This window comes from Acanthochromis polyacanthus, chromosome 16, assembly GCF_021347895.1.
Source record: "Acanthochromis polyacanthus isolate Apoly-LR-REF ecotype Palm Island chromosome 16, KAUST_Apoly_ChrSc, whole genome shotgun sequence".
In the NCBI taxonomy this organism is placed as follows: Eukaryota; Metazoa; Chordata; class Actinopteri; family Pomacentridae; genus Acanthochromis; species Acanthochromis polyacanthus.
The window spans coordinates 37,312,721-37,337,525 of record NC_067128.1 but is presented as its reverse complement, the minus strand read 5'-3'; the positions used below and the strand labels follow the sequence as shown (position 1 = coordinate 37,337,525).

The window sequence follows — 24,805 nt, the reverse complement described above, 5'->3', positions numbered from 1 at the left end:
TCCACAGATGTATGAGGTATGCTTGGGGTCTGTAAAAGGGGAGCTGAATAATGTGGATTTCTTTGCAAGCAGCACAGATTTATGGTCCAGTCGTACTACTGAGCCCTACATCAGTTTTACTGTTCACTTTCTCACAAACGACTTTGATCTGAAAACACGCTGCTTAGAAGTCTCCTACTTTCCGGACTCCCACACCATTGAAAATATAGCAGCTGCCCTGTGGGGTGTGTTGACGAACTGGGGGTTGCAAGAAGAGAAACAAGTGGCTGTCACATCGGACAAAGGCACTAATATCCAATATATATATTGATATCGCAGTTCTTGACACCCATATCACACATATTTCCAACATCGTGCAGCCCTGGACACCATATTATGATCCCATCCTCTCTTCCTCACAATGTGTCTCAGTTCACCGTTAACTATTCACCTGAACACTTCATGATGTTCTACATGTGAAGTGGAGTTAATGATTCCACTTGTCATCTCATATTACAGATGTGGTTCCCACCATAGACATAATAAAGAGTAGACGCCGCTCAGGGTGCTGCGCAGCAAGAAATATGGCCGCCATCTTGGTCCGGTCAGCCGCTCCACTCAGCGCTGTTTGACAGCGCATTTAATCCATCTTAACTCTGAATATTAAACAGATTTTCACGAGTTCTTTTACTTTTATTTTTTTGTGCTGCAAACGTCATACATGTACCTGTGATACAGGACAAATGGTTTGCCATATTTTAATATTCATAGCGGCAATCATAATAATAGGTACTAGAATATTCTGATATTAAGCTCGACTGTAGACAGGTATTTTGCAAACACTGTAAACACACACACACTAATATATGTTAGAGAAGCAGATAATGGCAGCAAAGTCAATTATTTTAATAATTTGAAGAGACAATATATGATTACGCTATATATACATAAACAAAATACTGACTTTACTGCCATTATCTGCTTCTCTAACATATATTAGTGTGTGTGTGTTTACAGTGTTTGCAAAATACCTGTCTACAGTCGAGCTTAACATCAGAATATTCTATTACCTCTTATTATTAAGATCTATTATTCCCGTTATGAATATTAAAATGCGCCGAACCATTTGTCCTGTATCATAGCTACATGTATGACGTTTGCAGCAAAAAAATAAAAATAAAAAACGCGTGAAAATCTGTTTAATATTCAGAGTTAAGATGGATTAAATGCGCTGTCAAACAGCGCTGAGTGGAGCGGCTGACCGGACCAAGATGGCGGCCCCACCGCTTGTCAGCCCCAATAGGCAGTAGCGGTTGATGCGGCGTCTACTCTTTATATATGTCTCTAGTTCCCACGGTGACCACCGGATACGGCGTGGACGCACAACGTCCGGGCCCCTGCAGACTTGGGGTGTGTTCCATAGATATGAAGAGTAGATAGGCCACGCCCCTCCCAGCGGCGTGCCTACGGAGACACTAAGCTAGTGGGGGCAAAGTTTCAGTGTTTTCCACTGATGTGTACGGCACAAAAACTAAAACAAGAATAATGCCGGCTCATTGTGCTGCATTTAATTGCACACTACGTCGAACAATCACGACAAAGAAACTTGGAATAACTTTCCACAGGTAAGAATATTTTTTGGCTCTTTTTTCACAATTAAATCTTGTTGAGAGTCTATGAGAGCTAACTACACTGCTCAAAAAAATTAATAAAGGAACACTTTGAAAACACATCATATTTCAATGCAGGGAAAAACAAACTGGATATGTATATTGATATGGACTGGATAATGTGTTAGGAATGAAAAGATGCCACATTGTTTGATGGAAATGAAAATGATCAACCCCCCAGGAGGGCTAAATTCAAGACACCCCAAAGTCAAAGTGAAAAACTGATGTGGCAGGCTGGTCCATCTTTCTGAAATTCCTTGGCAGCAACTCAAAATGGTATTCAGTAGTTTGTATGGCCTCCATGTGCTTGTATGCATGACTGACGATGTCGGGACAAGCTCTGAATGAGACGATGGATGGTGTCCTGGGGTATCTCCTCCCAGAACTGGACCAGGGCATCTCTGAGCTCCTGGACAGCCTGAGGATCAACCTGATGGTGTCAGATGGAACAAAACATAATGTTCCAAAGGTGTTCTATTGGATTCAGGTCAGGTGAGCGTGGGGGCCAGCTAATGGTATCAGTTCCTTCATCCTCCAGGAACTGCATGAGTTCTCTTACCACATAAGACTGGGCATTGTCGTGGACCAGAAGGAATCCAGGACCACTGCACCAATGTAGGGTCTGACAATGGGTCAAAGGATTTCATCCTGATACCTAAAGGCAGTGAGAATGCCATTGTCCAGCCTGTAGAGGTCTGTGTGTCCCTCCATGGATATGCCTCCCCACACCATCACTGACCCACCACCAAACCAGTCGTGCTGAACAATGTTACAGGCAGCATAACGTTCTCCACAGCTTCTTCAGACCCTTTCATGCCTGTCACATGCGCTCAGGGTGAACCTGCTCTCATCTGTGAAAAGCACAGGGTGCCAGTGGTGGACCTGCAGATTCCTGTGTTCTATGGCAAATGTCAGCCGAGCTCCACGGTGCCAATCAGCGAGCACAGCCCTGTTGAGAATGTGCTGGGAGATGCAGCAAACCTTCTGGCAATGGCACACATTGATGTGCCATCCTGGAGGGGTTGGACTGCCTTTGGAACCTCTGTAGGGTCCAGAAGTAACTCTGACCCTAGCCAAATGCAAAACTAGTGAAAAACAGTCAGAAAACATTTGGAAAGAAAAAAATGTCAGTGGCCTTCACCTGTAAACTCATTCCTGTTTTGGGGGTTGTCTCATTGTTACCCCTCTAGTGCATCTTTTGTTAATTTCATGAACACCAAAGCAGCTGAAACTGACTAAAAACCTCCTCTGTTACTTACTTGACCAGATCAGTATCCCACATGTTTGACTAACTTGATGCAGTACTTAGATTAAAGTGTTCCTTTAATTTTTTTGAGCAGTGTAGTTAGCCACTAGCAAAACACGAACACAAGCTAACAGCTGGATAACCAAATACCAGACGATTAATAGTAGCTGTAGTATAGCTGTACAAGCAGTAATAGTAATACTAAAAGTAAATGCAGCAGTAATAGTAATACCAAAAGTACACGCAGTAGCAGTAATAGTAAAAGTACAAGCAGTAGGAGTATAAATTGCCGTTCGAGTCATAGAAGTAGTGTCAGCATGTGTACTAGTATTACAAGTTGTAGTAGCAGAGACAGTATCAGCAGCAGTAGTTGGTGTATTACAGCTACTACTAGTAGTAATAATAATAATAATAATAAAACATCAGCTTTATATAGCGCTTGTTAGGACACTCAAAGACACTTTACAAGACAGCCTCTGGACCTAAAGAATAAGATAACTAAAATTGCAGATTACATTTGTAGGAAGCCTTTTTCAGTGTTTTTTTTTTCAGATCAAATATTCTCTATCAATAGCACATGTTTTGACGTTGACAATAAACTATAGCTGGGCCGTTAACGGCGGTAACGTGCTGCGTTACCGCGAGACTCTTATCGCGTGAGGAAAAAAAATCGCGCCGTTAATCTATGCTTTTCAAAGTTGGGTCTGGGAGCTGTGTCTACACATGCAAGCTATGAAATTCACTTTGATATATTTTAGTGTGGATGTATGCCTGGCCCAGCCTGGCTGTGGGGGGCGTGAACAAGCCGAATCTGTCCTGCACTGGTCGAAAGTCACGTGTGAATTAATAACGCCGGCTGACATGGATGCTGCTGCAGTGAAACCGGGCCTGCTCCAGGGCAAATTTACTTTCAAAAAACTTCCGAATGGAGACCTCGATAAGACCAAGATTGTTTGCACCTTGTGCAAAGTGGAGTTGTCTTATTGCAGGAGTACCTTGAGTCTCAGGTACCATCTAAATGCAAAACACACCGGAGCTAACATGGAAGACACCCGGACAGGTCTGGCAGGATCCCCGGGGAGTCGTGTTCATCAAACTACATCGTTCGAGAGCACCAACCGAGAAAAGCCCATCAGCGAGGCTTTATCAGCAAAGTTAACTAACCTCCTAGCTCGTTGGATTGCCATCAACTGTCGGCCTATCAGCGTGGTTGAAGACGAGGGGCTTCAGCTTCTTCTCCAGGCAGCCGCAGGCAACCCATCCTACAAACTGCCTAGCAGGTGAACTATCACAAGGAGAATCCAGGACCAACACGCCGCAGAGAAAGCCGTGAAAGAAGAGAAGTTGGCCGGGGCAACTTATGTAGCACTAACTGGGGACCATTGGACATCTCTCGCTAATGAAAACTACCTCGGCGTTACTGTACACCTGATTGATGCCAGCTGGGAACTTCACTCATTTGCTATAGGTATGTGATACAGGCTAATTTAGCTAATGTAGCCTAACACAGCCACAGCTTTTTTAGCTAACGTTATTATTAGGGATTGCATTAGATTGCCAAAATGATAGGTTACTCATTGATTTCTTATTGTTGTTGCCTGATAAGCCTATAGCCTATTACTAGCGAACTTATTCTGATCTACTTTGTCCTGTTCGGTCTGATCAAAACGGAGGAGCGCCACTTTGCAGACGCGTGCGCCAAGCAATTTCTCAACGTCGCAAATCAGTGGAATATAAAAACAAAATCGCAACTATTGGAACAGACAGCGCTCCCAACATGATTGCTGCAGGGAGAATTCTTCCATTCGAGCATCTGCCCTGTGTTGCGCATCTTATACAGAGAGCCATTGTAATGTCACTTCGGGATGGTGGTTTTGACGGTGTCTTGGGGAAGCTCCGTAAAGTGGTTGGGCATTTCAAGCACAGCCCAGCCAACTCAGATGAGCTGAATGCCCAGCAAGCCTCGTTTTATCTCAACCAGGAGTCACTCGTGCAAGACGTCCCCACACGTTGGAACTCGACCCTCGAGATGATCAAGTGCGTGAGGTGCAACAGAGACCCACTGCACACCACTCTGGCCAAGCAGAAGCCCAATCTGGCTCTCCCAACTGATGCTGAATATGAGAAGTTGGCAAAGCTGGAAACACTGCTACAGCCATGCAAGTATGTAGCCTATGATAGTGTTCATGAATTGCATAAGTTCTTTTAAAAGTCACTTTGTATTTGAGAAACACAAGCCCTTAAATATAGCTATTCAATAGTTTGTTTAATAGGTTATGATTATTCAGAACTTAGAAATTGTGTAATCTGAGTGAAATGAACTGGCCATTAATTTATTAATTTTGTATTGCTGTGTCTGTGTGTGTGTGTGTGTGTGTGTGTGTGTGTGTGTGTGTGTGTGTGTGTGTAGGTATGTCATTGAGCTCCTTGGTGGGGAGAAGTATGAGTCCTGCTCTGTGGTTTTACCTGCCCTGTGCCACCTCCAGCAAGCTATGAAAATCTCAGATGATGATCTTGCCTATATCGTGCGATTCAAGGCTGCCTTCACCAAGGATCTCAACCAGCGGAGGGAGAAGACAAACCTGGAATGGCTAAAGGTCTGTTATACTGACCAGAAGATAACTGTAGTGTGACGGCCCCATCCTGCTGCCAGTGTGGTGGTACTAATATGTGCTCCGTCTTTAAGGAGCTGACAGCAGGAGGCGACCGAGGACGGCTTGGGGTCCTGTTTGACTTCCGGTTCTTGGGGATAAAAGCTGGCTTCCGCTGTTGAGCTGCAGTTCGCTTTGGCACGCGTGTTGGGGCGCGCACTGGAGCTGACTCCTGGGAGAAAGCTGGGCTGTCTGGCGCTGGGGCTATCTCGGGACTCCCTCTCTCTTTACACTAACACTGTGGTTGTTGGGGGCGCAGCCCATGTGGCTGGGCTGTCGTTGCCATCTGCTTGTTTTTACTTATAAATAAACGCTCTGATTTTGGGCTTTAAAACGTTCTCCCTGGTTGTTTCACTGCATCGTTTATGGCCTTTGGAACCGGGGTCGTAACGTGGGGGCTCGTCCGATAACATGAGCTCAGAGCTCGTCCCGTAACATGGGGGCTCTTCCATTGCCGGGAGCGTTTTTTTCGCATGGTTTGGGTAGATGACATCTCCTAGACGTGTTGATCTAGTGACCTACTTTTGGGGAGCGCTTGAGTAGCAAGCGTTCTCAGGTGTGTGGTGTGCAAGTGGAGCGGTTTGGTAATTTTGTTCGGGAAATACAGGTGCTTAGAGTTTTGTATCTAGTGCAGTGGGTGCTGGGTGGATTTGCATCCGTGTCCCTTGTTAGGCAGAGAGGTGTCGCCGCTTTCGGCTTCACCTGTTTATTGTTTTGGTAGTGCCGTGGGGAGCGGCTGGCGTTCATTGCACAAGCAATGTTCTCGGGGGCAGAGCGTGGATTTCCACGGTAACATGTTTAATCAACCCGCCGTCGAACCACGTGAAGAGTTAGGAGTAGTTACACAGGTGAGCTTGTGTTACGTAGGTGAAGAGCAGAGGGGACATTGGGTGTTTGAACCCATTGCGTTGCGCTGGATGCACAGTGGCACTTTATTTCACAGTGTGTTTTCCCGTACTGTACTGTTTGCGTGTTTGGTCAAGGATGGAGTGTAGTGTAGAGGATTTTGTGGTGAATCCCATGGTGGAGAAGCTTAATGATTGTACTAAAAGTAATCTGTTGTCTATTGCTGGGCGTTTGTTTGTGTATTTGTTTGTTTATTTGATAGGGACAGAACAACAAACATTGTTACATTAACCGATGTCATGTTCATAGGTCAATAGCTAACAGCTAATTTGCAGACCTGGTCCCTCACACATACAAACTATAGAAAATAGTCTACAAAAGTTACAAAGAATTACGCATACAGTATTAATAGAAATATATACATTAAAACAAAGAAATGTTCATCAGTGCTCACAGGTTTGGTTTGATTTGAGCCACTGTTAAATTTTATGGTTAAACTCTTTCAGATCTGTCAGATGTTTCAGTTCAGTAGGTAAAGTGTTCCAGATCTGTGGCCCTGTCACTGTGAATGCACTTTGTCCAAAAGCATTTTTACATTGAGGAATTCTACAGTCTCCGTTTGTTACTCCTCTTGTTGTTATACCACAACTCTGATTTCTTTGGATCATGCCTCTAACGATATCTGGGGCAAGACCATTAACACATTTAAAAACTAATTTTAAAAAAGAATAATTTAAGAAATTTTCAAAACTTAGATTATATTTTTGTAGAATTTTGCAATAGTGCCACCTCATAGGTTTTAGATCAAGCACTTTTAAAGCTTGTTTATAAAGGGAGACCGCACCTGACAGAGCTGACTGGAAATACCTGTGGTGAAGCAGGACAAAAAGGCAAATATCAAATGGCGAATTCATTCCACTTTGGATGAGAAAAGCATTTTACCTCCTGTTGTGGCAGTGACTGCCGAGGCCGGGGCTGGGGCACCCGATGCTGAGGTGCGTAAGATGGAGTTGAAGCTGGCTATGCGTCGTTTGGAGATCGATTTTGAACTGGGGGCCGAATAATATTGCACACCCCACTTTTCAGTTTTTTATTTGTTAAAAAAGTATAAAATATCCAATAAATTTCGTTCCACTTCACGATTGTGTTCCAATTGTTGTTGATTCTTGACAAAAAATTAAAATTTTATATCTTTATGTTTGAAGCCTGAAATGTGGCGAAAGGTTGAAAAGTTCAAGGGGGCCGAATACTTTCACAAGGCACTGTAAATATTATATAAAGAGACGGACTGCTGCTCGACTGACTGACCACCTGCGTTGCCTCGCGTCTCGTTGCTGCTTCCATTTCTAATTTACGCAGTTCAAAATCGATCTCCAAACGACGCATAGCCAGCTTCAACTCCATCTTACGCACCTCAGCATCGGGTGCCCCAGCCCCGGCCTCGGCAGTCACTGCCACAACAGGAGGTAAAATGCTTTTCTCATCCAAAGCGGAATGAATTTGCTGTTTAATATTTGCCTTTTTGTCCTGCTTCACCACAGGTATTTCCTGTCAGCTCTGTCAGGTGCGGTCTCCCTTTATAAACAAGCTTTAAAAGTGCTTGATCTAAAACCTATGAGGTGGCACCATTGCAAGAATATTCGGATCCGTTCGTCTGGTTTCCCAATTCCCAAACACCGGTCTTCAGCATCTTGTCTTTTGTTTATGCAACGAAGTGAAGCGTGGCTTCAGAGTCGGCAGCAACCCGGCCATTCGGGTGGTGTTTGCAAACACGAATGGAGGAGCCGAAATGAGCCGAAGAACACGGCGGGATGAGCCGAAATGGACCGAATGCGCAGGGAAGAGACGAGCTCCGAATATTTTCGTCTGGGAGGAGGAGTGGGTGATCACATAGACATATGTGTATATGTTATAGACATGTGTATATGTTTATGTGATCACAGGACGAGATGAGCCGATGTGAGCCGAAAGCGGAGGGAAGACAGTAACTCCACCCGGTGATGTCCGGGGGGGGGGGGGGGGGGGGGGGGGAGTGAATATTCGGATACCAAAATTAATATCCAGATAGTGCCGTAGCGAACGAATATTCGGATATTTGGGTCCAGCCCTAATTCATACATATGTATTAAAAAGTGATATATCAGAAAATGATTATATATATATATATATATATATATATATATATAATGTTTTCTGATACATTGATTACATTGATACTCCATACATGATTTATATATATATATTCCTTATTATCGGGTTGTCCAAATATCTCTCTCAAACATCTACAGTTGATCCAAAACGCTGCTGCCAGAGTACTGACAGGAGTTAGCAAAAGAGATCATATTTCCCCTATACTTGCCTCTCTTCACTGGCTTCCTGTTAAATCCAGAATAGAATTTAAAATCCTTCTTCTGACATATAAAGCTCTTAATAACCAATCTCCATCATATCTTAAAGATCTGATAGTACCTTATTATCCTAGTAGAACTCTTCGCTCTCAAGCTGCAGGCTTACTTGTTGTTCCTAGAATTTGTAAAAGTAGAATGGGAGGCAGAGCCTTCAGTTATCAGCTCCTCTCCTGTGGAACCTGCTCCCAGTTTGGGTTCGGGAGGCAGACACCCTCTCTATTTTTAAGACCAGGCTTAAAACGTTCCTTTTTGACAAATCTTATAGTTGGGGCTGACTGGGTGACCCACAGGGGTTCGGCTTGTGTCTTCATTTGCACAGCTGACTCCTTCTTGGACGTCCCTTCGTTCTGCCCCTAGTCATGCTGCTATAGGCCTATAGGCTGCTGGGGGACTTTTCTTGACGCACTGAGCCCTTCTCTATCTACCTTTACATTTAATATGTATACCGTTATTGCAGTACATTCACTCTGTTTCCCCCTGTGCTATTTCTCTGAGTGTCCCTGGTCCCAGAGCTGGATGCTTCAGATCAGCGGTTGATGTTCCACCAGCTGGTCCAGTCTCCATCATGTCCACTGTGGGATGCTGTTGCTGACCTTCCTCCAGCCCTCTGCTTCCAACTCCCTTTTTCCGCCAGTCAACTCTGCATCGCCTTCACTATACTGTTATGCTAACTTACATACTGTTTGAATTTTACTGCTAGCTATATATGGAGTATGTTTAATGTCAGAGCCGTACATCATAAGAGTAAATTATGAGTCAGTTTTCAATGTTAGCTTATACTTTGTCTGTGTCACATATCCTGTCATGCATGTATCCAAATGTGTGTTGTGTTTTCCTTGCTTTCCCACCCCTCCCTCTTCTCCCATCCCTCCCCCTTGCCCTCTTCTGTCCTTCTCAACCCGCCCGGCCAGCAGGCAGATGGGTCCCCCCTATATAGAGCCGGGTTCTGCTCGAGGTTTCTTCCCTGTTAAAAGGGTGTTTTTCCTTGCCACTGTCGCCTTTGGGCTTGCTCTGGGGGTCAGGCATATGGGTTCTGTAAAGCGTCTTGAGACGAGTTGACTGTAATTGACGCTATATAAATAAAATTGAATTGAATTGAATTATATGTAGTATGATTTTCTCTGACATATAACATATCTATTATATACATATGTGTATTATGTTGATACTCCATCTATGATTTATATATATTCATTTTCTCTGATATATAACTTCTATCTATTGTTTTATATTTAAATATATGTGTTCATTAGGCAGTGTTTTGTTTATATATGTGTATATAGCGTAATCATATATTGTCTCTTCAAATTATTAAAATAATTGACTTTACTGCCATTATTTCCTTCTCTAACATATATTAGTGTGTGTGTGTTTACAGTGTTTGCAAAATACCTGTCTATAGTCGAGCTTAATATCAGAATATTCTATTACTGTTAATCCAGCTATGAATATTAAAATACGTCAAACCATTTGTCCTGTATTATAGGTACATGTATGACGTTTGCAGCAAAAAATAAAAATAAAAATCGCATGAAAATCAGTTCAATATTCAGAGTTAAGATGGATTAAATGTGCTGTCAAACAGCGCTGAGTGGAGCGGCTGACCGGACCAAGATGGCGGCCGTATTTCTCGCTGCACAGCAGCCTGAGCGGCGTCTACTCTTTATTATGTCTATGGCTTAGTCGGCTGCTACAGCGTGCTGGCAGATCTACTCTTCATATCTATGGTGTGTTCACTTCCCCCACATTGCTTCATATCTATGGTGTGTTCACTTCCCCCACACTGCGTTCTCAGTCTGCTGTGTCCGGTTGCCGTGGTAAGATGACCAGTTTAAGCTCCGCTAGCAAAATGCTAATTAAGTTTAACCTCCGTGCTGAATAACTTGTTTTGTGTTTTTAGCATTATCTGGAGGTTACCACGTGCACGACTGTGAGAGTAATATCAGTGTGTTTTACCAGCTCCTGCAAATAAGCGGCGGATTTGATGCCAGTAGGGAGGATGCTCCCAGTCTGATTATCTACACAATGCAAGAGAGAGTACACAACTACTACACATGCTATAAGTGGAATTCTTCATACACACCTATGGGCTGTAAGGGGATGTGTGGTTTCCAGATGACATCCAGCAGTCTGCGCTGACGATCGATCTCCTCCTGGTACTGGACGATGGTTTTTTCAAACTCTGTGAATATTTCTCCAGCAGCAGCAGCTAGTCTGTCGCTGATCAACTCTCTCAGATACTCAACTGAACACATCGTTACTTTCTCGCTCTGATATTTCTCATTCATACTATAATACAGCCGTTTTATAGCTCAGTCCACACAGCAGTGAAGCTAACTCTGCTCATGCTTCTTTGTTTACATCCGCCGGGTGTCACACTGTGAAGTTCCGGCAGAAACACTGACTTACTTTCTTCTTCCTCATTGAATTGGGCGGACTAGACGCATCACTGGCGTATTGCTGCCACCTACTGGATGTTACTCATAGTCCTTAGAATCCTCCATATTTTCTTATGCAGTCCTGTGGTCATGAGAAAGTTCAGAAGTTTCTTCATATTTGTCCACTCCTCCATGTTAAGTAGAAAGCAAAGATTAAAAACAGTTCGTCCAGCTGCTCCTAGTCTCTAATGTTTCTTCTGTTGGCATGAGTCGAGCTTACACTTCAGAAGAACATTTCTCACAGTTTCTAGTTCACCACACTCAGTCAGTGGTGGCTGGTGAAGTTTTCTCTTGGGGGGGCACTTAATTTACCAAACCAAATAGCACAGTCAGCAACACCGGAATACAAGAATTGATGTAAATTATGTTCACAGTCATTTGATGTGCTAATACTATGCACCACTACGAGGGTACACAATTAAATGCATGTAAATGTTAGCAGCTAGTGAGTTTGTATTTATCTCCCCAGTGTTTGATATGATTCGCTCCAGATAAGGTGTAATTGGTACACACAAACCCTTACAATCTCCTTTTCTTTTTTTAACAAATGTTTTATTGTTTTTTGAACAACAAAATACAATCTCACAATATCCAAAGTTGTACGAAATTAAAAATATTAACAGTTATCTACATACAAAAAAAAACCTAAGAACAAAACAGCAAGTCAGTCCTTGCTGCAGTTAGCAATCCATCCTCTATACACCGCTTTATCCTCACTAGGGTCATGGGGGGTGCTGGAGTCTATCCCAGCTGACTCTGGTGAAGGCAGGGAACACCCTGGACAGGTCACCAGTCTGTCACAGGGCTACATATACAGACACACAATCACACTCACATTCACACCTACGGACAATTTAGAGTAACCAATTAACCTCAGCATGTTTTTGGACTGTGGGAGGAAGCCGGAGTACCCGGAGAAAACCCACGCATGCACAGGGAGAACATGCAAACTCCATGCAGAAAGATCCCAGGCCGGGATTTGAACCGGGGATCTTCTTGCTGCAAGGCAAAAATGCTAACCACTAGCCCACTGTGCAGCCCACAGTTAACAATATTTTCATTAAATATTGAGCCTTAATGTCTACTACATCAGAAATATTACCCAGGTACAGTGTTGCTGGTGTGAAGGGGACTGAATATTTCAATACCTTTGCCAGAGTAAAATGAATGGAAGTCCAGAATGCAGCAATGTGAGGACAGTTCCAGAAGATGTATGATCAGCGTTCGTCTTTGCACATTGTCACCAGCACAGTTGTTCCTGCAGTAGCTTTCTACTCTTTATGCAGGGAGTAATGAAGAAGCAAACTAAATTTTTCCAACTGAATTCCCTCCATTTTAGTGAAGTTGTTGAGGACTGTGCCAACTCTCACATTCTGTACCGTTCTTCATCCGACACTGTAATGCCCATTTCTTTGTCCCACGCTTGTTTAATATACAGAGTCGTGGTATTCTGGAAAAACATCATACTTGTGTATAGTTTTGAAACAATCTTAGAAGTTATTTGCTGATATGCACCCATCATCATTTTTTATTCCCCCGCTTGTTTTGATTTCTTATTATAGTCCTCTCTGAACTGGAGGTAGTGAAAAAAAATCCTGATCTGTAAGCCCAAAGCTAGTTTTTAAAGATTTGAAGCTCCTTATCTCATTGTTTTTTGTAATTGTGCAAAATGCTGTTCTACCTTTGCTGATCCAGTTTTTAAATGTCGAATCATATTTAGCTGGTTTAAATTCCAAATCAAGAGAAATCCATTTCAGTACTTTTTTTTCTTTTTTCAATTTCAATTGCTTCACAACTTTATACCAAGTTTCTATTGTGAATATTGTTACGGGGTTAAGCCTATTTTTAATGACTCTAGGTGTGAAGTCCTCTCCTAAAACTGTCTGGATATGAAATCCAGGTGCAGATGTCTCGATCTCCTTCCATTTGGCATAATACAAAGGGTCGCACCAGCAGCACAATGCCTCAACTGAGCAGCATAAAAATACATTTTCAGATTGGGCAGTGCCATACCTCCTTTATCTTTGGGTAATTGTAATGTTGAAAACCGAACTCTCGCCTTTTTTCCATCCCAAATGAATCTAGATAACTTCTGATCCCATTCACTGAATTGTTTATGGGGTACATCAATAGGGAGTGACTGAAATAAATAATCTCAGCAAGATGTTCATTTTAACCACATTAATCCTATTCATAAAATCCAGAGGATACGTAGACCATCTCTGAAGATCTACCCTAATATTCTGATTAACTGGTTTATAATTTTCCTCATACAGAGAGGCTGGGTCTTCAGACAGGAATACTCCAAGATGCTTAATTTTCTTATTGTTCCATTTAATATTGTATTTGTTTGTCATTTCCTTTGAGGGTTTATGATTATAAAGGAGCACCTGAGTTTTATTATTATTCAGTTTGTATCCTGAGTGTGAATTAAATTCTTGTAAAAGGTTCTGTCATGCTCCGCCTGCGCCGGTGTGATTACGCAATCAGCCTGATCATGAACAGCTGTGCGGAGAAGCACAGCTGACAGGAATTGACAATCGCCGCTGCATATAAGCCTGCCTTCCTGCACATCTCTTTGCCGGTTCATTGCTACATGTTCATCTGCCAAGACCAAGATGCACTCTGCCAAACCCTGCACTTCGTTTCCTGTACGCCGTCTACTGGACACTATTTCACTGTTGGACTGTTACCTACCCTCACCACGTCTCTCCCTCAACTCAGCCAGTTTTGTCGCCCGTCAGACTCAGGACTAATTCTCTGGACCTCTCGTGAGTCTTCTTCCCCTGTATTTTAGCTTAGTTTTGGTTGTTAGTTTATCTTGGCCTTCAGGTCCGCCCTTGGTTCAGTTTAGTTGTGTTCTCTTCCCCTTGTTTCCCTCTGTCGTAATTATTAGGAGTTTTTCTGTTTATTTACTTTTGTTGATATTAAATCATTATTTCACCCACCTGTCTGTGCCTGCTGCTTGGGTTCAAACCTCTGAATCGTGACAGAATGAACCGCCCACCCAAGAACCCAGCAGGCGCCCCAGATTTTTTTTCCCGTTCTCCCCGATTCATACAATGTCAGCTCAGACCAGAACTTTTGGGGAACCCAGCTGGCAATTAAGCTGCCATCCCGGAGACGACGCGGCTCCCAAAGGAAGGGTTCCCGGCCAGAATCTCCAGGGAGGTCCCCAAGTGCCTCCCTGGAGATTTTTTTTTTTTTTTTTTTTTTTCTTGTGAGGAAAATAAGCAATTTTTCTATGCCCTTAGCGACCTGTACTGGGACTGGTGGGGGGACCACAGAAATGTTCTGGTTGTCCAGGGCCATCGATTGGCTGCCCAGAAACCCAGGCTTATTGGCCACCTTCCCGATTATATCCGGGATTTTTTAGACACTCCCGTGCCCCACGTCACCCCTCCAATCCCCCAATCTCACCACAACAGTCTCCAGCTTGATAGCCCACCTGTCCCTGATTCCCCGTTAGCTGCAGAGCCTGCCATCAGAAAACCTGGTCGCCGTACACACAGCTGTAGAAGACACCGCAACTCCCCTTCTCCTGTCCTGGAGGAGCCTCGTGTCACCTCCTCTGCAGTGCTGGAGGGGCCCCGTGCTGCCTCACTTCTTGAGCGGGTCAACACTGTCTTTCTCCCTCCTGAGGAGAGGCCCCATGCCGCCTCCCTCCCTCCCTGCCAAGAAGAGGTCTGGTGCCTCTCCACTCCCGGCGGAGGAGAGGCCCTGTGCCGCCTCCCTCTCTCCTGTCCCTGTCATTAGTTTAGGTAAAGAGGAGTTTATGTCTTCTAAAAATAACAACACATCATCTGCAAATAGTCCTGTCTTTTGATCCCTCCCATGAATTTGTATTCCCTTTAAATCTTCACTCTGGCGTATGGCTTGGGCCAGCGGCTCAATGTAAAGGGCGAAGAGGGTCGGACTCAACCCACAACCCTGCCTCGAGCCTCTTTGAAGTTGAAAGCGGTTTGTAAGTGACCATTAACTTTTATTCTTGCAGGGGGACTGTCATAGATCGCTCGTATTCATTTGATTGATTCTTGTGAGACCAATTTTTTCTAAAACTAGAAAATCCCAACTGACTGTCTAAAGCCTTCTCTGCGTCAAGGCTTGTTGAGGCTGCTTTTGTATTATTTTCTGTTAACTTATGAATTATTTGTAGGCTTCTTCTGATGTTATCCTGAGTTTGACGGCCAGTGACAAAGCCAGTCTGATCTTCATAAATGTTTCAAATCTTTTAGTCAGTATTGACGTATATAATTTATAATCCGTTTAACATCGAAATCGGCTGGAAACATGAACAGTCCTCCCGGTTTTTGCTGTGTTTAGGGATCTAAAGACAGCAAAAACCAGAACAGAAAATCTCCTTTTCTATAATTAAACTGTGAGCTAACTTCTACATGAACAACCTTACACGACAATGAGAAAACAGCAAATCTGCAGATTTAAGACCAAAGCAATAAAAAAAGTAGTGAAACCATGAGGCATGATACTCTGTATAACTGTGCATGTGACAAATAAAACCTTCTTATCTTAGCCTTTGAGCCCAAAGTGCTTCTGTCAACTAACATTAAATGTTTACAATGAAAAATAAAGAGAAACAGTAATTCCTCAGATTTCAGAACAAATGAAAATCAACAGACTTTCAGTCTAAAGTGACACTTGTGTTAACTAACATTTCTATTTACATTATTAAAAAAGTAAATCCTCACATTTTAGAGATTAAAGCCAGCACCTCTACATCTGTTTTATTTTTTGTATGCAAGTTTTAATTAAAGGCAAGCGGATGAACAAACCTCTCTCTCTCTCTCTCTCTCTCTCTCTCTCTCTCTCTCTCTCTCTCTCTCTCTCTCTCTCTCTCTCTCTCTCTCTCTCTCTCTCTCTCTCTCTCTCTCTCTCTCTCTCTCTCTCTCTCTCTCTCTCTCTCTCTCTCTCTCTCTCTCTCTCTCTCTCTCTCTCTCTCTCTCTCTCTCTCTCTCTCTCTCTCTCTCTCTCTCTCTCTCTCTCTCTCTCTCTCTCTCTCTCTCTCTCTCTCTCTCTCTCTCTCTCTCTCTCTCTCTCTCTCTCTCTCTCTCTCTCTCTCTCTCTCTCTCTCTCTCTCTCTCTCTCTCTCTCTCTCTCTCTCTCTCTCTCTCTCTCTCTCTCTCTCTCTCTCTCTCTCTCTCTCTCCCTCCCTCCTAGGAACCTGGGGTCGATTACGCCCCACCGAGGCGGGGACCGAGCACAAAGAGTGTTTGACGAAGTAGTGAACCCTGAGGACTCCTGAGAGAAGATCCTCCACCCAGAACAGTAGCTTCTGAAGCAAATATGACCAGAACTGTTCTGGTTTTAAAAAGTTAAATCTGAAACCCCATGGAGCTAAAAACCACAAACAGCAGATACTGTAGAAACGCTTCATAAAGATGTCTGGATTTTATTTCTGCAGCTCAGAAAAAAAAATCAGAATAAGTGCTTAAAATAGTCCAATGTAAGTTTGAAACTGTCCAGAATGAGTTGAAAATAACCTTAATCCAGAAGGATTGAAAATGATCTGAGATGACTTCAAAGTAAACGTGTCAGAAATGCTCCAGGACCATTTCTGACACGTTTAGCACATTAAGCATTTCACCTAAAATGACTCTAAAAGGTTCAATATGAAGGTTTGATGAAATAATAGATTAAATTGATGCTCATCAGCATTTCCATGCGAGCAGTCTGACAGTGTAGTTCCAGACTGAACCAGCAGGGGGCAGAACTGGACCAGAATTCTGAGTCAGTTTGGAAATAATCATGCATCGGTTTCAGCTCGTTCTGCACAGTTTTACATTTCTATTTCACTATTTTGAAGCATTTTTTCATACATTTAGCTCCTTATAGATGTTTATGGAGCAAATGTTTTTTGACAGCTTAGAGTCAGTCTGAAATCATTTTAGACACGTTTCAGCTCATTTGGACGGTTTAACTGAGTTTTTGATTTTTTTTTTTTTTTCTGAGTCATTTAAAGATTAAAAATCGTTTTAGATGATATCAGGTCGTTTTCAACAAGTTTCAATCAATAGACCGTTTTTTTTTAATCACTCTGAACCGTTTGAGTCATTTAGAACAAGTTTCATGTCATTCTGGTCATGTCATATCTTTCACTCATCCTGGGCTGTTTCTGAGTCATTTTCCCCAGGTTTCCAGTATTTCTGGACCTTTTTGACTGATTCTGGACTCCTTGCTGTCCTTGTGTGTTTTTGCTTCGTTAAATATTAACTCCTGGGGTTTACTGTAAGGCTGCTGTTGTCTGTTTGCAGTAATGAGTCGTGAGGTTAATAATCTGTCGCTCAGACGTCACTGATGTTGTGTAAGACGCCGCTGACGCACTGAGTGGATAAAGTCCAGTTTGGTCTTCAGGTTCTTCAGCTTCAGGAGCTTCTGAAGGTCAAGTTCAGGTCCTAAATGTCCTCGTTATGTCATCTATCAGCAGTTTATTACGACTCTAACGGGACACGGGGAACGAGTTTATCATGTAATCACAGGTTGGGATGTTTGCAGCCACAAGAACAGAAAAGAAATAAAAAGCATGGATTAAAATATGGCTTTAACACTTTATTTAGACATGCCATAACATTTTTTGTCACATACTGGACGACATACTAAACTATGACCTTTTTTTACATTTTAATAACAATGGTTACATTTAGATAGCGCTTTTTTAGGCACTCAAAGCACTTCACAATGGATCCATTATTCATTCACTCAGACATTCTCACTCTGGTGGTGGTAAACTACATTTGTAGCCACAGCTGTCCTGGGACAGACTGACAGAAGCGTGGCTGTTAATCCACACCTACGGCCCCTCTGACCACCACCAACATTCACACACCAGTGTGAGAGCAGCACTGAAGGCAAGGCGGGTAAAGTGTCTTGCCCAAGGACACAACAGTACATGATGAGGCAAGAGCGGGAATCGAACCGCCGACCCTTCGATCATTGGACAACATGCTCTACCACCTGAACCACAGCCACCCCCAGAGATGAGATGACTCAAACGCCTGGGCAGATTCACATGAAATTTTGAGGGGATGTAGACTATGGTAAGAGGAAGAGCTGATTTAATTTTGGTTTCAATCCGGAAAGGATCCTCGACTCTGGATCACTTTGAATTTTTTAGTATGTGGTCCAAAATATGACAAAAACATCATAGGTTAGTATGTCATCCAACAAATTGGAGCAAGGTGTCCAGATAGCTCAACTGGTTAAGAAGGTGATTCATAAACAGAATTGTGTCAGAGATGCAGGTTCAATTCCAGCTCATGATCTTTTACTGCATGGGTTTCCTGTTTTCCTCTCTCCCTGTTGATGAATTAACCCTTTACGCTTCAGTGCGTCGTAGGTGTACCGCCGGCGGTACACTTACTAATTTGCATAGGAATTTCAAGAATGTCCGACAGCTGCAAACGCGATTATACAAACACTATACGCCGATGGAAAGCTTAAATTCTCATGAATCCGCCGGTATAAACCACTTTCAGATGTGATTACCACAGCGGGTGAGAAAAACACATTTGTCTGACAAAAACGAATAATCATCCATCCGTTCTCTATACACGGCTTCAACGCACACAGCGCGACTCACATTTCTGGGTTCATTATTACACACAGAAAAAAAGATTCCACAAAAAACGGCCATAATCCAACTTTTTACATCAGATGACACAAGCCAGTAAACTATTTTGTCCAAAACATGTCCTGAAGTCGGTATAAAATCCATGAATCGGTCGTTTTCAAGGATATGCATCTCGCAATGCGCGTCCAATATTCCCCGTATTTTTCGTAATTTTTTAAATTTAAAAATAGAATATTAGCGTTTTTTTTTTGTACTGAAAACGGCTGGAATTGACTGAAGCTTAAAGGGTTAAGAATGGAATGAAATTGTTCATGAAAATATATGTCTTATGATTCCATGAAAATACAATACAATACTTCAATTTCTAAATCGTACATAAATGTATGTGAATACAATGTTCCATGGGAGTGTCAATATCCTTGGCAGAGGTCTGCGCTCTCTCAGTCATAGTTTAGTATGTCATCCAAAAAATGACAAAAACGTCATAGTTTAGTATGTCGTCCAAAATTTCAGTAAAACTTCAAATTTTCGTATGTTGTCCAAAATGTGGCAAAAAGTCATAGTTTAGTATGTCGTCCAAAATGTCACCAAAAATGTCATAGTTTACTATGTAGTCCAAAAAATGACAAAAACGTCATAGTTTAGTATGTCGTCCAAAATTTCAGTAAAATTTCAAATTTTCGTATGTTGTCCAAAATGTGGCAAAAACGTCATAGTTTAATATGTCGTCCAAAAAATGACAACAACGTCATAGTTTAGTATGTCGTCCAAAATATGGAAAAAATGTCATAGTTTAATATGTCGTCCAAAAAATGACAACAACGTCATAGTTTAGTATGTCATCCAAAATGTTCTAAATCGTACTTAAATGTATGTGAATACAATGTTCCATGGGAATGTCAATATCCTTGGCGGAGTTCTGCGCTCTCTGAGTGCTTTTCTAGTTTAGTATGTGGTCCAAAATATGACAAAAAAACATCATAGGTTAGTATGTCGTCCAACAAATTGGAGCAAGGTGTCCAGATAGCTCGACTGGCTGAGAATGTGATTCATAAACAGAACTGTGTCAGAGACACAGGTTTTATTCCAATTCATGATTGTTTACTGTATGGGTTTCCTGTTTTCCTCTCTGTCCTTGGCGGAGGTCTGCACTCTCTGATTGCTTTTCTTGTTTAGTATGTCGTCGGAAAATGGACACAAAACGTCATAGTTTGGTACGTCGTCCGAAAATGGACAAAAAAACATAATTTTTTGTCGAAAATTGGACAAAAAAGTCATAGTTTAGTATGTCATTTAAAAATGGACAAAAAACATCATAGTTTAGTCTGCCGTCCGAAAAGGGACAAAAAAAATGTCATAATTTAGTATGTCGTCCCAAAATAGTCAAAAACGGGGCGCTCGTATAGCTCCAAGGGTTCAGCCACTAAAAATGTCACTTTTCAACATGTGGTAGAAACATGCCATGTGATGAAATAATGTAAAGTAGGCCGTGAAAAACACAACAGAGCAGTTTTCTTTGAAAAAAAATCTTCATGAATTTTGTCCAAAAACAACGCCATAGTATACTATGATGAAACCTGCCATATGATGAAATAGGGTAAAGTAGGCCGAACATGGACAAAAACATCAGAGTTTCATATGTCGTTTAAAAATGAACAAAAAACATCATAGTTACCTCCGCCAAGGAGTTTATATGACACCCGGTGTGTGTCTGTTTGTCTGTCTGTCTGTTAGCAAGATAACTCAAAAACGCCTGGGCAGATTCAGATGAAATTTTCAGGGGATGTAGACTATGGTAAGAGGAAGAACTGATTTAACAAAAACATCATAGGTTAGTATGTCGTCCAACAAATTGAAGCAAGGTGGTCAGATAGCTCAACTGGTTAAGAAGGTGATTCGTAAACAGAACTGTGGCAGAGACGCAGGTTCAATTTCAGCTCATGATCTTTTACTGCATGGGTTTCCTGTTTTCCTCTCTCCCTGTTGATTAATTAAGAATGGAATAAAATTGTTCATGAAAATACATGTCTAATGATTCCATGAAAATACAATACAATACTTCAATTTCTACATCGCACTTAAATGTATGTGAATACAATGTTCCATGGGAGTGTCAATATCCTTGGCAGAGGTCTGTGCTCTCTGAGTCATAGTTTGGTATGTTGTCCAAAATGTAACTGAAACATCATAGTTTAGTGTGTCGTCCAAAATGTGGAAAAAAACGTCATAGCTTAGTATGTCGTCCAAAATGTGGAAAAAAATGTCATAGCTTAGTATGTCGTCCAAAATGTGACAAAAACGTCATAGTTTAGTATGTCGTCCAAAATGTGACAAAAACGTCATAGTTTAGTATGTCATCCGAAAATGGACAAAAACCATCATAGTTTAGTATGCCATTTAAAAATGCACAAAAACGTCATAGTATGTCGTCCGAAAATGGACAAAAACTGTCAGAGCTTATTATATTGTCTGTATAGCTCAATGGGTTAAGCAGGCGACCCATGTAGAGAAGGTGCCCCAGGTTCAATTCGCTTGTGGCCCTTTGCTGCATGTCTTCTCTTACATTTCCTGCCTATCAATAAAAAGCTGATGAAAGGCCAATAATATAAAATGGACAAAAAAATGTCTCTTGTGTCGCAAAATAGATAAAAACATCATAGTTTCATATGTCGGACAAAAAATGTCATTTTTTGTTGGAAAACATACACAAGCGCCATAGTATAGTATGTCGAAAAATGCCACTTTTCAACATGTGGTAAAAACATGCCATATGATGAAATAATGTAAAGTAGGCTGTGAAAAACACAATAGAGCAGCTTTCTTTGAAAAAAAAATCGCCATGTATTTTGTCCAAAAACAACGCCATAGTATACTATGATGAAACATGCCATATGATGAAATAGTGTAAAGTAGGCTGAACATGGACAAAAAACATCAGAGTTTACTATGTCATTCAAAAATTAACAAAAAACGTCATAGTTTACTATGTCATCCGAAAATGGACCAAAAAAACGTCATAGTTTAGTATGTTGTCCGAAAATGGACAAAAAACGGCATAGTTTAGTATGTCAACTGAAAATGGACAAAAAACATAATTTTTTGTCAGAAAATGGACAAAAACGTTGTATTTTAGTATGTCGTCCGAAAATGGTCAAAAAAACGTCATAATTTAGTATGTCGTCTGAAAATTGACAAAAAACATAATTTTTCGTCGAAAAATGGACAAAAAACATCATAGTTTCGTATGTCGTCTAAAATTTCAAATTTTCGTATGTTGTCCAAAATGTCACCAAAAACGTCATAGGTTAGTATGTCGTCCAAAATGTGACAAACGTCATAATATAGTATGTTGTCCAAAATGAGAGAAAAAGTGTCATAGTTTAGTATGTCATCCAAAAAATGACAAAACCGTCATAGTTTAGTATGTCATCCAAAATGTGACAAAACCGTCATAGTTTAGTATGTCGTCCAAAATGTTACAAAAAAGTCATAGTTTAGCATGTCGTCCAAAATTTCAGTAAAATTTCAAATTTTCGTATGTCGTCCAAAATATGGCAAGAAACGTCATAGTTTAGTATGTCATCCAAAATGTTCTAAATCGTACTTAAATGTATGTGAATACAATGTTCCATGGGAATGTCAATATCCTTGGCGGAGTTCTGCGCTCTCTGAGTGCTTTTCTAGTTTAGTATGTGGTCCAAAATATGACAAAAAAACATCATAGGTTAGTATGTCGTCCAACAAATTGGAGCAAGGTGTCCAGATAGCTCGACTGGCTGAGAATGTGATTCATAAACAGAACTGTGTCAGAGACACAGGTTTTATTCCAATTCATGATTGTTTACTGTATGGGTTTCCTGTTTTCCTCTCTGTCCTTGGCGGAGGTCTGCACTCTCTGATTGCTTTTCTTGTTTAGTACGTCGTCCGAAAATGGACAAAAAAACATAATTTTTTGTCGAAAATTGGACAAAAAAGTCATAGTTTAGTATGTCGTTTAAAAATGGACGAAAGCGTCATAGTTTAGTATGTCGTCCGAAAATCGACAAAAACCGTCATGGATTTGTATGTCATTTCAAAATGGACAAAAAACATCATAGTTTAGTCTGCCGTCCGAAAAGGGACAAAAAAAATGTCATAATTTAGTATGTCGTCCCAAAATAGTCAAAAACGGGGCGCTCGTATAGCTCCAAGGGTTCAGCCACTAAAAATGCCACTTTTCAACATGTGGTAGAAACATGCCATGTGATGAAATAATGTAAAGTAGGCCGTGAAAAACACAACAGAGCAGTTTTCTTTGAAAAAAAATCTTCATGAATTTTGTCCAAAAACAACGCCATAGTATACTATGATGAAACCTGCCATATGATGAAATAGGGTAAAGTAGGCCGAACATGGACAAAAACATCAGAGTTTCATATGTCGTTTAAAAATGAACAAAAAACATCATAGTTACCTCCGCCAAGGAGTTTATATGACACCCGGTGTGTGTCTGTTTGTCTGTCTGTCTGTTAGCAAGATAACTCAAAAACGCCTGGGCAGATTCAGATGAAATTTTCAGGGGATGTAGACTATGGTAAGAGGAAGAACTGATTTAACAAAAACATCATAGGTTAGTATGTCGTCCAACAAATTGAAGCAAGGTGGTCAGATAGCTCAACTGGTTAAGAAGGTGATTCATAAACAGAACTGTGTCAGAGATGCAGGTTCAATTTCAGCTCATGATCTTTTACTGCATGGGTTTCCTGTTTTCCTCTCTCCCTGTTGATTAATTAAGAATGGAATAAAATTGTTCATGAAAATACATGTCTAATGATTCCATGAAAATACAATACAATACTTCAATTTCTACATCGCACTTAAATGTATGTGAATACAATGTTCCATGGGAGTGTCAATATCCTTGGCAGAGGTCTGTGCTCTCTGAGTCATAGTTTGGTATGTTGTCCAAAATGTAACTGAAACATCATAGTTTAGTGTGTCGTCCAAAATGTGGAAAAAACGTCATAGCTTAGTATGTCGTCCAAAATGTGGAAAAAAACGTCATAGCTTAGTATGTTGTCCAAAATGTGGAAAAAAACGTCATAGTTTTAGTATGTCGTCCAAAATGTGACAAAAACGTCATAGTTTAGTATGTCATCCGAAAATGGACAAAAACCGTCATAGTTTAGTATGCCATTTAAAAATGCACAAAAACGTCATAGTATGTCGTCCGAAAATGGACAAAAACCATCAGAGTTTATTATGTTGTCTGTATAGCTCAATGGGTTAAGCAGGCGACCCATGTAGAGAAGGTGCCCCAGGTTCAATTCGCTTGTGGCCCTTTGCTGCATGTCTTCTCTCACATTTCCTGCCTATCAATAAAAAGCTGATGAAAGGCCAAAAAATAATACAAAGTGGACAAGAAAATGTCTCTTGTGTTCCAAAATAGATAAAAACATCATAGTTTCATATGTCGGACAAAAAATGTCATTTTTTGTTGGAAAACATACACAAGCGCCATAGTATAGTATGTCGAAAAATGCCACTTTTCAACATGTGGTAAAAACATGCCATATGATAAAATAATGTAAAGTAGGCTGTGAAAAACACAATAGAGCAGCTTTCTTTGAAAAAAAAAATCGTCATGTATTTTGTCCAAAAACAACGCCATAGTATACTATGATGAAACATGCCATATGATGAAATAGTGTAAAGTAGGCTGAACATGGACAAAAAACATCAGAGTTTACTATGCCATTCAAAAATTAACAAAAAACGTCATAGTTTACTATGTCATCCGAAAATGGACAAAAAAATGTCATAGTTTAGTATGTTGTCCGAAAATGGACAAAAAACAGCATAGTTTAGTATGTCAACTGAAAATGGACAAAAAACATAATTTTTTGTCGGAAAATGGACAAAAACGTTGTAGTTTAGTATGTCGACCGAAAATGGTCAAAAAAATGTCATAATTTAGTATGTCGTCTGAAAATTGACAAAAAA

At 41.2% G+C, this 24,805-nt stretch overlaps 1 protein-coding gene across 26 annotated transcripts in view; it reads right to left on the bottom strand.

Annotated features, from left to right (window-relative positions):
• The window catches only part of LOC110945586 (gastrula zinc finger protein XlCGF57.1-like), a 156,012-nt gene extending 144,623 nt beyond the window's left edge, over positions 1 to 11,389 (bottom strand). For 4 of the 26 annotated variants that reach the window (XR_007936886.1, XR_007936888.1, XR_007936887.1 and 1 more), the window contains exon 1: positions 10,884 to 11,233. Coding sequence is in view for 16 of the 26 variants with exons in the window: in XM_051936903.1 (XP_051792863.1) it covers positions 10,884 to 11,088 (205 nt within the window). In the remaining 10 variants the exon portion in view is untranslated. Of the gene's footprint in view, positions 1 to 10,883 lie in introns of all 26 variants that reach the window. The other 22 variants (XR_007936882.1, XR_007936884.1, XR_007936885.1 and 19 more) reach the window with 15 other exon arrangements.
• Positions 11,390 to 24,805: the final 13,416 nt, after the last annotated feature.